Source organism: Natator depressus, chromosome 3 (genome assembly GCF_965152275.1).
Source record: "Natator depressus isolate rNatDep1 chromosome 3, rNatDep2.hap1, whole genome shotgun sequence".
Taxonomy (NCBI): domain Eukaryota; kingdom Metazoa; phylum Chordata; order Testudines; family Cheloniidae; genus Natator; species Natator depressus.
Genome location: NC_134236.1, coordinates 164,159,003 through 164,175,101, shown reverse-complemented (window position 1 = coordinate 164,175,101; position 16,099 = coordinate 164,159,003). Strand labels below are relative to the sequence as shown.

The window sequence follows — 16,099 nt, the reverse complement described above, 5'->3', positions numbered from 1 at the left end:
TGTAAAATTCTGAAGATAGCAGTTTAATCTTGACATTCAAGATTCAGAATTAAGGAACATCAGTCTCTGTTTCTGGCACCTGACCACAGACTTATTTTGAGGGCTTTTGTGGGACACAAGTGGCACATAGGCCTTATGTTGGCCCTCTGCACTCGGGTCAATGTCACTTTTTGTTCAGATCGACAGATCTACACAGGCAGATATCTCTGGACATTCACATATTCAAATGCCAATCTTCTGGTAGATCATAATCAGTTTGTGGTTAAAATAGTAATGGCATCATCTGATGTTCAGTCATTTATTTTTTTTTTTATATGTGGGAGGTGCGTTGAGAGCGGTGATATAGACTGACAAAGTTTCTGACGTAGAGCTCTCAAATGGGGCATAAAGGGAACAACACATCATCATTTTCCTGGGTGGGGACATGGAGGAGGAATTGCAAGACTATTCTTCACCTAGTGGTTCCCTGCACTATTGCCTTGCCCTTTGAGGCTGTTTGACCTCAGCTCCTAGTGGCCTGATTCTCTTTCTATTGTTTCTCTTCAAATAATTGCCCTGGCAATTCAGTTTTGTGACAAGAGTGAGTCTCTTTCGAATTAACACAAATTCCCTGCAGTCTGTCAGTAACAAACATTAGAAAAAATAAACCAGCTCTCCACCCTTTAAATTAATTATGTAGCATCTGCAAAAGTTCTTAACAAATGAAAAGTGTTTTTAATTGTGGTTACTGTAATACACTTTGCGCAGGGCACATAATTTTCTAAGTCTCCCAGTCTATGTACAGAACTGAGCAGAAACAGCAACAATAATGGGAGAGAAAAACTAGAAATGGGGGCAAGCAGGTATCTTGAAGCTGAGGTCAAGAAATTAGAAAATGGTAGGGAGCAGCAAAGGACTGAAGGATGGATTTAAAAGACAATTTCTCCCATGCACAAGATGAAATTGCTTCAAATGGAGATTTTTCAAATTACATGGGCTCTAAAGACTCAAGTTTCCCCTGAAGTTCTGGAAGGTGATAGAGGACAAATAAAGGCAAAACAGCCTGTATATTTAAAACACAGGATAACAGGATTTACCATTTTAGATCAGATCATCCATCCATCTTGTTTCTGGTAGTAGCCAATGCCAGATGATTCAAAGAGAAACAAAAACACCCCATTAGGCTTCCCAGTTGTACAGTGGTAAGTGGAACTTCACCCCCCTCAATATCTTATGTTGTACTTACCCGCAATTTGGCTGAGGAGGACTGGATTTGACAACTTGTGGAGTCTGTCAGTACAACTTCTGAGTTAGCCATGTGAGTTTCTTCAGGATGATGTCAGGTGCATCTTTCTCCCTATTAATCAATAGGCTCCTTAACTCACTGCTCCCACATATTTATGCCCTTGGATTTAGAGAATGAACTTGAGTCTTGTGCCTAAATTTTCTGTGCACTAGCATATTGTGCTACCTTTATTAAACCACTGGGCTGGCTCAACTTGGAATATTTCAAACAATGAAATGGTCTAGCAATTTAGGACAAATGTAAGTGAAAATAGTAGTAAAATTTGTGTTAAACTCTTCTTAATTATTTTAATGACTCTACTGATAATTAAACAGGATGTGGTGGACATGATAACTGTTAAATAAAAAAATAATTGGTCTTTAAAATTTGTCTGCTGATAATGACTAGATTGGTATCAGTTGCCAGCAAACAAGGTAAAGCATATGCACAAAATACCCATGATTACTTGATAATAAATCATTTTAATTATTATATTCAAAATTGTGAAATGAAAGTAACACTGATGCGGAAAATAGCAAAGGCTCAGGCTCATCAGATCTGCTCTCCATATGTGCATCACTACTAGTATTTTCAGTTGTTAATATTCCAGTGCACCTCCCTCATAGTGCCCAAATCCAGTAAATAAAGTTAACTGAGTTTATAACTTTATGGAGTCATCCTGCAAATTAGTTATGTATCTTACTATTTTTTAAAGATAGGTATAATAGAAAAATATACTTTTTCTGACTATTTTTGTCAAGTTAAAGTTCTAATTAACCTTTTGTGTTCATTCTGGTTACCCTTATGATGCAAGCTGGACTGAATGGACAATTTCTTCCACAGTCTGGGGCCTTGTCCTGCAGGAAAGGAATTGGGTTTTGTTTTTTTAAATAGCAGCTCAGATTTTTTTCTATGAAACACAGCCCACAGGGCAAGAAATCCCTGTAAAATAAAAGGAATTCTAAGGCTTCAGGACTATGCACCTAAAGAGAGTATAAATTATGAACATATTTGTTATCAACTTTGAAGAGATCTACATTAAAAACGTTTTTAATACTCTGTATACATCGCAGTTCAACGCTGTCTCAAGGCCACATTCAGCAACTGTTACTCATGTTGAGTAGTCCCTATCAATGTGACTTCTTGGGTAAATTCTATTGATTGGTGCAGAAGGGTGTCACAAGGCCTGTGCACCACTTAGGCTACTTGTTAGGCCCTGTTTCAATTCCCATTGAAGTGATGATTCTCCCTGAATGTAGTTGCACGGTGGACCCATTTATGTGAGGGAAATGACCAATCAGTAACAGATAATTTTCCTAGTGGAGATGAAACCTGGAAGTATTTCAGAACAAAGAAGAAAGGAGAATGTTGATAATGATAGATAATTGTGCTGTCATTTACTTACAGAGGAATTAAAAAATAATTTCTAGAAGTGCTATGTTTTGGAAGTAAACTCCCAGGAGTCCCTACATACCATCATCAGGGATATGCATAACGATTTATAAGTGACTGGTCCATTTTTTAGTAAAATGGCAGGACAAAGGCTACAATACAGGAAAGTGTCCCCATTCAGGAAAGCACATAGGCACATACTTAAAGTTAAGCAAGTGTTTTGGTGCTTTCGTGAATAGGAATAGACTTAAGCAGATACTTAAATGTTTTCCTGAATTGCAGTTAGAATGAGGAGGGCTACACCATTTGCCAAACAAGCTGACATTAAATGCACTTGGTAGAATTCTTTCTGTTTTTTTCCTCTGAAATAGAAAGTCGATTGATTAAAAGGGTCCATACAGACTTTGAGCTGGTAATCAGTGAACAGTTGAACCAGGAAAACAGATTCTTCCCTCCCCCAACCCAGAAGCAATATATGGATCATCTTCCCAGGTGAACCATGATCACCACTATGGCATTTGACCCGTGGTAGCATACACAACTTGCTGAGTCCTGTGTGATGGCTGTGGCTGGCAGGTCTGTGCAAGTGGTGCACCATCAGCCACATCTCCACCACACATGCCACCTTCACACCCCTAGTTAATAGGCTTGCAGAGCCTGTCTTTGTAGCATGCAGGAAAATGTGGCCTCTGCTTGCTTAACCCATCTGTATTCAGCAACCCTGTACTATGAAACTGCACACATGGCATTGTGCTATGGCCTCGGGATTTCACCCATCTGGAAAGTAAAGAAATTGTCTGTTGAGCATAAAAGAGAGTGATCCAATAGTTGCACAGTCACACATTCTAGACACATATACAAAGTGTTTGGAGGTGGAAAAGGACAGAGACAGGATTCTTTGTTAGCATTTGTTTCCTTTTAGAAGTTACTTACTCCAAACACGTCTATGTATCTTTTAAATCAGCTTAGAGCAACCAAGAAAATGTGTATTATTTAACGACCAAATCTAGAATAATTAAAACACAATAGCTACATTAATTGCTATAGCAGCCAAGGGAATGCCAACTATTAAACTGCTCTATCTAGAATGACTCAACTCCATATTCCACCATATAGATTTAATTAATATTGTTCACTATATAAGTACCAAACTGGCTAACATCCAGATACACAAATGCCAGAAAAAATTGTCTCACTTTCTTTACCGTTTGCATTTGGGACCCAGAAGCTTGATGAGATGCTTGCATTTTATTACTAAAGGATCAGGTGTTTTTCCTCTAGGATCAAAAACTGTAATCTAACATTTCCTTTCTTCATTTCAGTTCTTACTTCCTTCATTCTCTTTTTCCATAGTCACCTGTACAATGAAAAAAGTTAGAATACTGTTATATCTAGATGAGCCAACTTTTCTCCCTGTCTTATTTATACCCTCCATACTCCTGATCAGTTGGCTCTTAGGATGCTGACAAGTTACCACTGCTATGAAACAAGCTTGTTACCCTTTCGGCTGGCTCCTACACTCTGTGGAACTGGAGTTGTTAAGCTCCTAAAGTTGTAAAGTCCAAAACTTTGTATGTGTGAGACTTAACAGTTCTTGCAGGATTATTTGTCACCGGTGGGAAGTGCATGATGGTTTAATCAGCTGGGAGAAGGGCTTGTTACTCTTGTCAGAGGAAGAGGTTTGTAGAAGAGAGGGGAGGTAGAGATATTTGTCCCTAGGTAGAAGGTATGGAGGGTTTTGCCTGATGTGGATACTTGGGGCTTTTTTCATTGTGAGAGGATTTGGAGAGAGTCAGGAAGAACACATGTTTTGAGAAGGGAGAATAGGCCCCCTCCATTTCTCTACACTTCAGGTATAGGATTGTGAAGCAAGGGAAGATGCCTGGGTAATTCTCCATGTGACTGTGCCTTAGTCCCATGCTCTTGTAAGAGCAGGCTATTATAAGGCCCCTTTTTATGTGAGTTGCCTTCCGTAATAGTGTTCTGGCTCAGAAGTCTAAGTGTCCTCAGCATTCAGAAGTGGAATTCCCTCAGCAGATCAGGAGAGGAGCCAAAAAGGTGTTTTAAACTATTCTTGCTCAGTGGCAAAACAGGAGCCCCAAGGTCATTTCCAAACCCTGGCTACTTCCAACAAAAAATTAATTCATAAACTGGCTGTACCAGCAACAGCTTTTGCATTCTTTCCAAATTTGGAAAAGATGAGTGATGAAGCAAAATTGAATCCATTTAATCGAACAGCTTCAGAATATTCCTGGGAATGGAATGCATTATTTCATTGCTAGATTTGTGGCCTACAGCTAACACCATTCATGAAAGATTTATGGAGGGAAAAGTTAAGACAGATGCCATTAGCTGTTCTAATTCATAATTTTGGAGTTGAGCTGCTGTTTGAAATACTTGTCCATAGAAAGCAAAACTTTTTCAAATTTAATACATTAGAATTCCTGCAATTTTCTGCATAAAAATTGCATCTTTGCAATTGTTTCTATTTATATTATTAGTCAAGCAGTATACTATAAAGTAAGCATTTAAAATGCACTTTAATTAAACTGCAGGACTTATGCCTTACTTAATGTAATGAAGAAAGAGAATTTAAAATGAAGTAGCATCATTGTATTCATTTGTAAATAACATATTGCAGCCAACTGTTTCTTAATTGCCCAGTCTGTTGATAAATAATCCAGTCCTGCTGCTCTCCACAGACAATTTGCTTTGGATCAGAGTAGGCAATTCAAATAACACTAATTACAGTGAAACCCTTTTACAGTGAATTCCTGTTTGCCATGGGGGAAAAAATTCACTATATCAGGGGAAAGTACTTTTGCCTTTGATTTGTGTCTAAAACATGAGAAAAACATAAAAGTCGCATGTTGTGCTAAATAAAGAACGTACACTTGCATTTAAAGTACTTATATTTTACTTTTTATGATACAGTTGTGAATTATGTTCATTTTGCATTTGTAATTAGAGGGCGGAACAGATGTGAAAGCTTAGTTTAAAGTGATGTATCCATTAAAATAACCTATGCTGCCAAGTGATTGTTCAGTATAACAGGGGATCCGTTCACTATGAGAGGAATTCTACTTTATTGGAAGGAAACCAGGACTTTAGGAAATGTTGTCTATATCAGGGGATTCGCTGTAACATGGTATCATTGTATTTATGATCTTAGGATGTTAAAATGAATATTAAATTAAACAAAATTCCCAGAATTACTCGGGAGGCAGCTAAGTACATAACATTTAGTACAGATGGTTGTAAGGCACAATTTTGCTCCATCACCGCATCCGTATCCTTGAACGATTTCAACTGAAGACAGCATTTCTTTGAATTTTTCATTAAACCAGACGTCTTGAAATATGAATTCCTTTTATGTTTCTGTGAGTTTTGGCTAAAAGAACCCCAGTGAATAAATCATATAATACTACGTGTCACCAGCACTTGTGAATATTTCTGCTTTGTTATTCTACTCTCAGTAGAGCACCATTGATTATCAAACTCAGCGGAGAGCATTTTATGATCATATATCTCCATTAGCTCCTAGTTTGACTACCATAGATTTTTCTGGTTAAGCCTGCATTATGTATTAGGAAGCCTATCTCTTCAATATAAAGTTTGATTTTATTCTCTCTAAGCCTAGAATTCTTATTATGTATTATGTATAAAGATTCTTATCTTTTATATGTAAAAATAGGGGCACTATCTTTGTGCAACTGAAATGTGTGCCCTCTTTTTTTTTTCTTGATTCACAGACAGCATATTTTATTATGAAGATGAATTTCTACAATGAAATGGCTGTCAGGGTAAATATTTCTTCACTTGTTAAACAAATGAAAAGTCAATTGTGCTCCGAATTTGCTTTTAATAAAATGAGCAAACCAGAATATATAAACTTGATTGATATGCTGATGGTAAAGGGCAGGAAATAGCATATAGTTAAAAATTAAAGTTACACTAAGTAATCCTGGTGGTATTTGAAAATTACTGCTAGATTTAAGACATTTGTATGTAAATGCTTGTACCTTTTAACATATGGTGATAAAAGACAAAAATACCAAAAAGCAACCCACATATATGCATGTATGTGTGTGTGTGAATGTACAAACTTAAACTGAATTCCCATCTTTGTAAACTATGACTGTGTCTGACTCCTTCAAATCATATTATGATATCTGTGTCTATAACATCTTTAATTTAACTTTTGTGCTCTATTCTTTTAGAATAAATTAGTAGAACTTCCACGCATTTATGTATCGTTAGATAATATGATAGTACGTCATATTAGCCACTGTCAGATTTCAACTTTTATGAAATGCAGTAGTTTAATATTCATAGAGCACATTAGCCCCATAAATTGATAGGGTGTCTGATTGAATCCATTTGCAAAATACATTTGGACCAATTAAAATAAACTTATAACAACACTAAGAATGTTTGTTTTTACTAACCTTGTGGTTTTAATCAGGAAAGAACTGAGTGGAGTAGACAGTAATAGCCTGTAATACCTTCAAGGATAGTTAATGAATAGCCAGACCTCGTCTGGTTGATAAACTTAGGATATTCTAATTCTGTTATTTGTCTGATTGTTTCATATGGAAAAAACATCTTTTTAAATTTTAATTGTTAAGTTGTGCATTTCTTGTCTCTTACTTATCTACATTTGGCTACCAAATCAGACATATTTACAACTGCTTGAGATGTGGACCAGTGAGCCAATGTGTAGGAGGAGCATAGAGGCTATTGGCTATCTTTGAGAGGAAGTGAAACACAGACAGCGGTCACAGTCTTCATCCTTATACTGCAGGAATACAGATCAAAAACTAAGAAAAAGTGAATAATGTTAACATTATTTTTCAAGATCAATCAATATGGAGCTCCCTCTAAACTCTCATTCAGCTGCTAGAAGCTATCATTGAGAAAAATTGTAATGAAATTTTAATAAACATTTGTGGCATTTTTATAGATATCCTACAGAAATGCTTTGAAACAATAACTTCCTAATTTCCTATGTAAATCTTCCTTCCTCCTTCATTTTTAGTTTCACAGTAGGAGGAGGTGCACTGTAAATAAGCAACTTATTCTTTTGAGTTTTATTAGTACTCCACAGAGGAGGTAAGAACACAGCAGACTTTATGTATCACTGTGAATTTTAATGCTTTTGAAAGGTTTTGGATTGATAGCCTTGCACAAAACAGGTACATGAGCAGTGACAGTGCAAGCTTCTCTCACCAAACCCCTGCTAACATGCATCAGCCCTGATCTAAAGAAACCTCTAGATGGCTGGGGTAGTTCAGTCTCCAGACCCATTTGTCTCTGATGAGACTGCCAGCAAGAGTGGCAAGTAGCAGTGGTAGTTTGTACAATGTGGATATTTGTTCCCTAGGAACCAGACTGGGACCACAAAATGCATTTCACGCAGGCTACTGAGCAGCTATCATATGATGGTATCTTTGGTCTTGTAATGGACAATGTAATTACTTCATTAGTTGATAATATTGCAAATATTTTTTCTCAGGATGTACAGGAAAATGCTCTGCTGCATGTGCCTTTTGTAAGAGAAAACATGGATACATGTTAGTGCATGCAATGGCCCTCTAATTTATTTATTCTACTGCTGCAGAAGCAGTCATCCAGCTGGCAAAGTGAACACAAGTTAATTGACTAAATACATAGGCAGAACTGTGCTGACCTCATTGATGATGTAATCAGTGATTCTTTAGAGAAAGAAGGATGCAAACAATCCTTGTAATTCATTTAATAAAAACAGAGAATAATAAAGTTTGTCTAAGGGAAAACTGCAAAATCTATTGTATCCATTACATAAGTGGTTAGCGGTGTAAAGTATTGCATTCCTGGGCCATTGAGTCCTGATCCAACAATACATTTAAGCACATGTGTAACTTTAAGAACATGAATAGTCTGTGGAATGAGATCTTCGTTCCCTTCTGGCCTCTTTACTCTGCATAAAAGGGCCAGAGTGGTGTAAAAGGGCCCTAAAAGGGCCTTGATATGTGTATGGGGGAGGATTTCCTTGATGCAGGAACTGCAGAAGACAGGCATCAGGCTATATTCTAAGGATTCCATCTCAAGCCCTGATGTAGGGAGTATGTTGAAGTCAGGACAGCAACATGCAGTGCCATGGAGATCCCCATATGGCAGCCTTCGGAGGCTGCTGTAACAGACCTCTGGAGCTTTTTAAGTTACACCAAGGACTTCTATCACCCTCAGAGCAGCCCAAGGTTGGGAGGGCACAAGAATGACTTAAACCAATTTCAGAGTAGCAGCTGTGTTAGTCTGTATTCGCAAGAAGAAAGGGAGTACTTGTGGCACCTTAGAGACTAACACATTTATTTGAGCATAAGCTTTCGTGAGCGACAGCTCACTTCATCGGATGCATTCAGTGGAAAATACAGTGGGGAGATTTATATACATAGAGAACATGAAACCATGGGTGTTACCATACACACTGTAATGACAGTGATCAGGTAAGGTGAGCTATTACCAGCAGGAGAGCGGGGGTGGCGGGAGGGGAAGGGGGAAACCTTTTGTAGTGATAATCAAGGTGGGCCATTTCCAGCAGTTGACAAGAACGTCTGAGGAACAGTGGGGGGTAGGGGAATAAACATGGGGAAATAGTTTTAGTTTGTGTAATGACCCATCCACTCCCAGTCTTTATTCAAGCCTAAGTTAATTGTATCCAGTTTGCAAATTAATTCCAATTCAGCAGTCGCTTATTGGAGTCTCTTTTTGCAGTTTTTTTGTTGAAGATTTGCAACTTTTAGGTCTGTAATCGAGTGACCAAAGAGATTGAAGCGTTGTCCGACTGGTTTTTGAATGTTATAATTCTTGACGTCTGATTTGTGTCCATTTATTCTTTTACGTAGAGACTGTCCAGTTTGACCAATATACATGGCAGAGGGGCATTACTGGCACATGATGGCATATATCAGATTGGTAGATGTGCAGGTGAACGAGCCTCTGATAGTGTGGCTGATGTGATTAGGCCCTATGATGGTGTCCCCTGAATAGATCTGTGGACACAGTTGGCAACGGGCTTTGTTGCAAGGATAGGTTCCTGGGTTAGTAGTTCTGTTGTGTGGTGTGTGGTTGCTGGTGAATATTTGCTTCCGGTTGGGGGGCTGTCTGTAAGCAAGGATTGGCGTGTCTCCCAAGATCTGTGAGAGTGATGGGTCGTCCTTCAGGATAGGCTGTAGATCCTTGATGATGCGTTGGAGAGGTTTTAGTTGGGGGCTGAAGGTGATGGCTAGTGGCGTTCTGTTATTTTCTTTGTTGGGCCTGTCCTGTAGTAGGTGACTTCCGGGTACTCTTCTGGCTCTGTCAATCTGTTTCTTCAGCAAGTGGGCATTGTAGTAGTAAGAACGCTTGATAGAGATCTTGTAGGTGTTTGTCTCTGTCTGAGGGGTTGGAGCAAATGCGGTTGTATCGTAGAGCTTGGCTGTAGACAATAAATTATGTGGTGTGGTCTGGATGAAAGCTGGAGGCATGTAGGTAGCATGTAGGTAGGCATAGCAGTCAGTAGGTTTCTGGTATAGGGTGGTATTTATGTGACCATTGCTTTTTAGTGCACCGTAGTGCCCCACTGTTCCTCATACGTTCTTGTCAGTTGCTGGAAATGGCCCACCTTGATTATCATTACAAAAGGTTCCCCCCCCCCCCCGCCCCGCTCTCCTGCTGGTAATAGCTCACCTTAAGTGATCACTCTTGTTACAGTGTGTATGGTAACACCCATTGTTTCATGTTCTCTATGTATATAAATCTCCCCACTGTATTTTCCACTGAATGCATCTGATGAAGTGAGCTGTAGTTCACGAAAGCTTTTGCTCAAATGAATTTGTTAGTCTCTAAAGTGCCACAAGTACTCCTTTTCTTTAAACCAGTTTAGCCCCCTCTTCCTCTGGGTTGTGAGTTCAGTGCTGATTCTCTCAAAGGCATAGCACAGAATCTCACCCTTAGTACATATTTTAGGAGTTGAAGGTGCTTAGGGGCAAACCCTACCCCCCTTTGTGAGTAGGCCCAGAAATACTTATTTTTTTTTAGTTTATTGCTTAGTTAATAGCTGTTTTAAAAGTATTCTACAATGGGATAAATGCTGCACTGATTTACATCTCATGCAGCTGAAGTCAGTGGAAAAGCATAGGATTTGTAAATCACCTCAGAAATAGGCCCTATGTCTCTTTCAGCACTCCCGGGTTTCAGAGGCAGTTACATACTTAAGTCAAATATACTTGTGCAAAACTCCAAGGGAAAAGAGTAGGGCCTTTGATATGCAACATAAAACACAAAACTTTTTTCCTGTACATTTATACAGTAATCAAAATATTGGGTGTGATTCTCAGCTGATATAAATCTGCGTAGTCCCATCGTTTTCAATGGTGTAAAAGTGCCTAGAGTCACTGAAGTCAGTGCAAATATATCAATTTACACCAATAGAAGATCTGGTCCATTGTTTTCATTTACTTATAAACACTGGCTGTGAGTCTCCATTGCATGCATCTTGTGTAGTCATTGATACCTATGCAAGTGAATGTAAAAATGCTACCATTTTGATATGATAGAGTTTTATATCCATTTTGCCTCCTTCTGCACAGATATAAATGGCTGCACAAGATGCAGGCCATTAGAGAATAAGGGCTGTTGGGTTTAGAGATAGCTGCTCTAGGGCCTGATTTACAACTGCTTTACTCCAGTTTTACATGAGTGTAAACACATTGAAATCAGTGGAGTTACATTCACAGAAAACAGGAGTATAAAAAGTTGTGAATAAGTTCTTTAGTGTGTAAGTGCATTATACTCTTAGCTTTAGATAATTCTTTTAAAATCAAGGTTAGATTAAAAGTGAAATGTGACTCTTGGACTTAACCTCTTGTATACAGTGTTTTGCCTCATAACTCTATCAGCCTAGTTGGTTACATTTGCTTAGGAAGAGACCTGAAACTGCAACAGTAGGAGTAACATTCAACACTAAGGCCATGTCTACACTACGAAAGTACTCTGATTTTACAGAAGTCGATTTTTGGGAACAGATTGTATAAAATCGAGTGCATGCGTCCACACTAAGCACATTAATTCGGTGGTGTGTGTCCACAGTACCATGGCAAGTGTCGACATTCCGAGCGGTGCACTGTGAGTAGCTATCCCACAGTCCCCGCTGCCCATTGGAATTCTGGCCTGAGCTCCCAATGCCTGATGGGGCCAAAAATTTGTCACGGATGGTTATGGGTAAATGTCGTCAGTCAACCCTCCCTCCTTCCGTGAAAGCAATGGCAGAGAATCATTTCCTTCCCTTTTCCCTGGAGCAGATGCCATAGCATTGCAAGCATGGAGCCCGTTCAGCTCACCGCAGCAGTTATGACCATTGTAAACACCTCACGTATTATCGTGCAGTTTATTCAGAACCAGAACCTGAAAAACCAGCGAGGAGGCGACAGCAGCGCAGTGATGAGGACATGAACACAGATTTCTCTAAAACCGTGGTCCCCAGCAATTTGGAGATCATGGTGTTAATGGGGCAGGCTCACGCCACAGAACACCGATTCTGGGCCCAGGAAACAAGCACAGAGTGGTGGACCGCATAATGTTGCAGGTTTGGGATGATTCCCAGTGGCTCCGAAACTTTTGCATGCGAAAGGGCACTTTCATGGAACTTTGTGATTTGCTTTCCCCTGCCCTGAAGCGCAAGAATACCAAGAGTACCTCACAGTTCACAAGCAAGTGGCAGTAGCCCTCAGCTACCGGTCAGTCGGTAATCAATTTGGAGTGGGCAAATCTACTGTGGGGGTTGCTGTGATGCAAGTAGCCAATGCAATCATTGAGCTGCTGCTATCAAAGGTAGTGACTCTGGGAAATGTGCAGGTCATAGTAGCTGGCTTTGCTGCAATGGGATTCCCTAACAGATGGAACACATATCCCTATCTTGGGACCGGACTACCAGGGCAGCCAGTACATAAACCGCAAGGGGTACTTTTCAGTGGTGCTGCAAGCACTGGTGGATCCCAAGTTTCACCAACATCAACGTGGGATGGCCGAGAAAGGTTCATGACGCTCACGTCTTCAGGAACTCTGGTCTGTTTAAACGGCTGCAGGAAGGGATTTACTTCCCAGACCAGAAAATAACTGTTGGGGATGTTGAAATGCCTATAGTTATCCTTGGGGACCCAGCCTACCCCTTAATGCCCTGGCTCATGAAGCCGTACACAGGCACCCTGGACAGTAATAAGGAACTGTTCAACTATAGGCTAAGCAAGTGCAGAATGGTGGTAGAGTGTGCATTTGGACGTTTAAAAGTGCGCTGGTGCAGTTTACTGACTCGCTCAGACCTCAGCGAAACCAATATTCCCATTGTTATTGATGTTTGCTGTGTGCTCCACAATCTCTGTGAGAGTAAAGGGGAGACGTTTATGGCGGGGTGGGAGGTTGAGGCAAATCGCCTGCTGAATATGCGCAGCCAGACACCAGGGCAGTTAGAAGAGCACAGCAGGAAGCGCTGCACATCAGAGAAGCTTTGAAAACCAGTTTCATGACTGGCCAGGGTACTATGTGACACTTCTGTTTGTTTCTCCTTGATGAAAACCCGCCCCCTTGGTTGACTCTAAATTCCCTGTAAGCCACCGGCTCTCCCTCCTTTGATCACAGCTTGCTTGCAAAGGAAATAAAGTCACTGTCGTTTAAAACACATGTATTCTTTATTAATTGATTATAAAAATAGGGACATAACTCACAAGGTAGCCCAGGTAGGGTGTGGGAGGAGGGTAGGAGGGAAGGAAAAGGCCACTTCAAAACTTGTTGAATGACAGCCTTCTGTTGCTTGGGCTGTCCACTGGGGTGTAGTGGTTGGGTGCCCGGAGTCTCCCCCCCGCGTTCCTGGGTGTCTGGGTGAGGAGGCTATGGAACTTGGGGAGGAGGGAGGACAGTTAAACAGGGGCTGCAGCGGAAGTCTGTGATCCTGCTGCCGTTCCTGAACCTCCACTAGACGCCGGAGCATGTCTGTTTGATCCTGCAGTAGCCCCAGCGTTGCACCATGCCTCCTCTGATCTTCCTGCTGCCACCTCTCCTCATGTTCATCGGCCGCTTTCCTGTACTCTGCTATTGTGTCCCTCCACACATTCTGCTGAGCTCTGTCAGTGCCGGACAACTGCGTGAGCTCAGAGAACATTTCATCACGCATGCGTTTTTTTCGCCGCCTTATCTGAGATAGCCTTTGGGACGGAGGAGGGAGGCTTGAAACATTTGCAGCTGCTGGCAGGAAAAAAGAGAGTGAAGTATTTAAAAAGATACATTTTACAGAACAATGGCTATACTCTTTCACAGTGAACAACACTATTCACATTACATAGCACGTGATTTTGGTATAAGGTCGCATTTTGCATCTTATATTGAGTGCCTGTGGCTTTGGTGTTAGAGATCACACACGCAGTGCCGGGCAACAGAATTTGGCTTGCAGGCGGCCATGGTAAGCCACAGTCTTTCGGCTTCTGCAACCTTCATAACAGCAGCGCCCTTCTCTCCCATACCAAGCGAAGCACATTGAGTTGGCCTTTAGTGCTGCGGTTTTCCTGTTAACGTGCAGCAGCAGAAACCAAACTAAATCCCTCCCCCCATCCAATTCTCTGGATGATCGCTTTACCCCTCCCCCCACCGCATGGCTGGTATCAGGGAAGCCAAACCTGCTAGCCTAACGTGAACAGCTCAGCGCCAATGCTCCTCCCCCCACCCCCCGCACCGCGTGGCTAACTGCAGGGAGGATTTCTTTTTAGCCACAGGCAAACAGCCCAGAAGGAACGGCCACCTCTGAATGTCCCCTTAATTAAATTCCCCTATTTCAACCAAGTTACCATGAACGATATCACTCTCCCGAGGATATCACAGAGAGATAAAGAACGGATGTTGCTTGTATGCCAGCAAACACCGGGACCATACGCTGCCAGGCTTTGTCATTGAATGACACCAGATTACTTGCTACTAGCATGGCGTGGAAAAGTGTCCTACCATGGAGCAGGGAATAAGGCTTCCCTTCCCAGAAACCTTCTGCAAAGGCTTTTAGAGTACCTCCAGGAGAGCTTCATGGAGATGTCCCTGGAGGATTTCCGCAACATCCCCAGACATGTTAACAGACTTTTCCAGTAGCTGTACTGGCCATAAATGCATCCCAAGTCCTCAGGGCTACTTAATTATTAAAAAACTCTTTCTTTTATAACGTATTATATTTTAAAAGGTACACTCACCAGAGGTCCCTTCTCCGGCTTCGTTGGGTTGGGAGGGTATTTCAGTCAGGGTGATAAAAAGATCCTGGCTGTCGGGGAGAACGGTGTGCTCTCCCCAAGCTCCTCCTCCTCCTCCTCATCTTCCCCATCTGCAAAATCCTCAGGCATGGCGGAGAGTACCCCATCATCGGAGTCCACGGACAGGGGTGGGGTAGTGGTGGCAGCCCCCCGTAGAATTGCATGCAGCTCATCGTAGAAGCGGCACGTCTGGGGCTCTGTCCCGGAGCGTCCGTTTGATTCTTTGGTTTTCTGGTACGCTTGTCTGAGCTCCTTAAGTTTCACGCGGCACTGTGTTGTGTCCCTGCTGTAGCCTCTGTCTCTCATGGCCTCAGAGATTTTTTGAAATGTTTTGGCATTTCGTCTTTTGGAACGGAGTTCTGATAGCACGATTCCTCTCCCCATACAGCGATTGGATCCAGTATCTCCCATTCAGTCCATGCTGGAGCTCTTTTTCGATTCTGGGACTGCGTGGTCACCTGTGCTGATGAGCTCACCTGGCCAAACAGGAAATGAGATTCAGAAGTTGCCGGGGCTTTTCCTGTACACCTGACCAGTGCATCCGAGTTCAGAGTGCTGTCCAGAGTGGTCACAATGGTGCACTGTGGGATAGCTCTCGGAGGCCAATACCTTCGAATTGCGTCCACACTAACCCTAATTCGAAACAGCGATGTCGATTTCAGCGCTAATCCCCTCATTGGGGAGGAGTACAGAAATCGGTTTTAAGAGCCTTTATGTCGAAAAAAATGGCTTCGTTGTGTGGACGGATGCAGGGTTAATTCGATTTAATGCTGCTAAATCCGACATAAACTCGTCGTGTAGACCAGGCCTAAAGTATACTCATAGGTCATGTTCAGAAGCTATCTCCCTGGATTATTTGGCCCTAGCTACTGTTATCTCTCTCTCCCCTCTGTAAAAACAGAAACATTCAGAAATGGTTTAAAACATAAGCTTATCATATTGAATTTATTTTCCGTTAATTAATTTTACTTTTTGAATATTGGGCGGTGATATATTATTCTCTTTCTGTTTGGGCGATTTAAGTTTGCTATGAATTTTCAGCAACCAAAGTAATCCCCTCAAAATAAAATAATAATAATAAAAAAATCTCCATGAGCAGATGGCTTTTGATATATCAAGGTTTTGCCATTAGTTTTAGTGCTTA

The 16,099-nt window shown here is 41.2% G+C and overlaps 1 protein-coding gene across 1 annotated transcript in view; it reads left to right on the top strand.

Moving 5' to 3' along the window:
- Positions 1 to 16,099, top strand: part of SPATA17 (spermatogenesis associated 17) — a 144,786-nt gene that overhangs the window by 7,916 nt on the left and 120,771 nt on the right. The window contains exon 4 of the mRNA XM_074947117.1: positions 6,409 to 6,459. Coding sequence (XP_074803218.1) covers positions 6,409 to 6,459 — 51 coding nt within the window. The remainder of the gene's footprint in view (positions 1 to 6,408; positions 6,460 to 16,099) is intronic.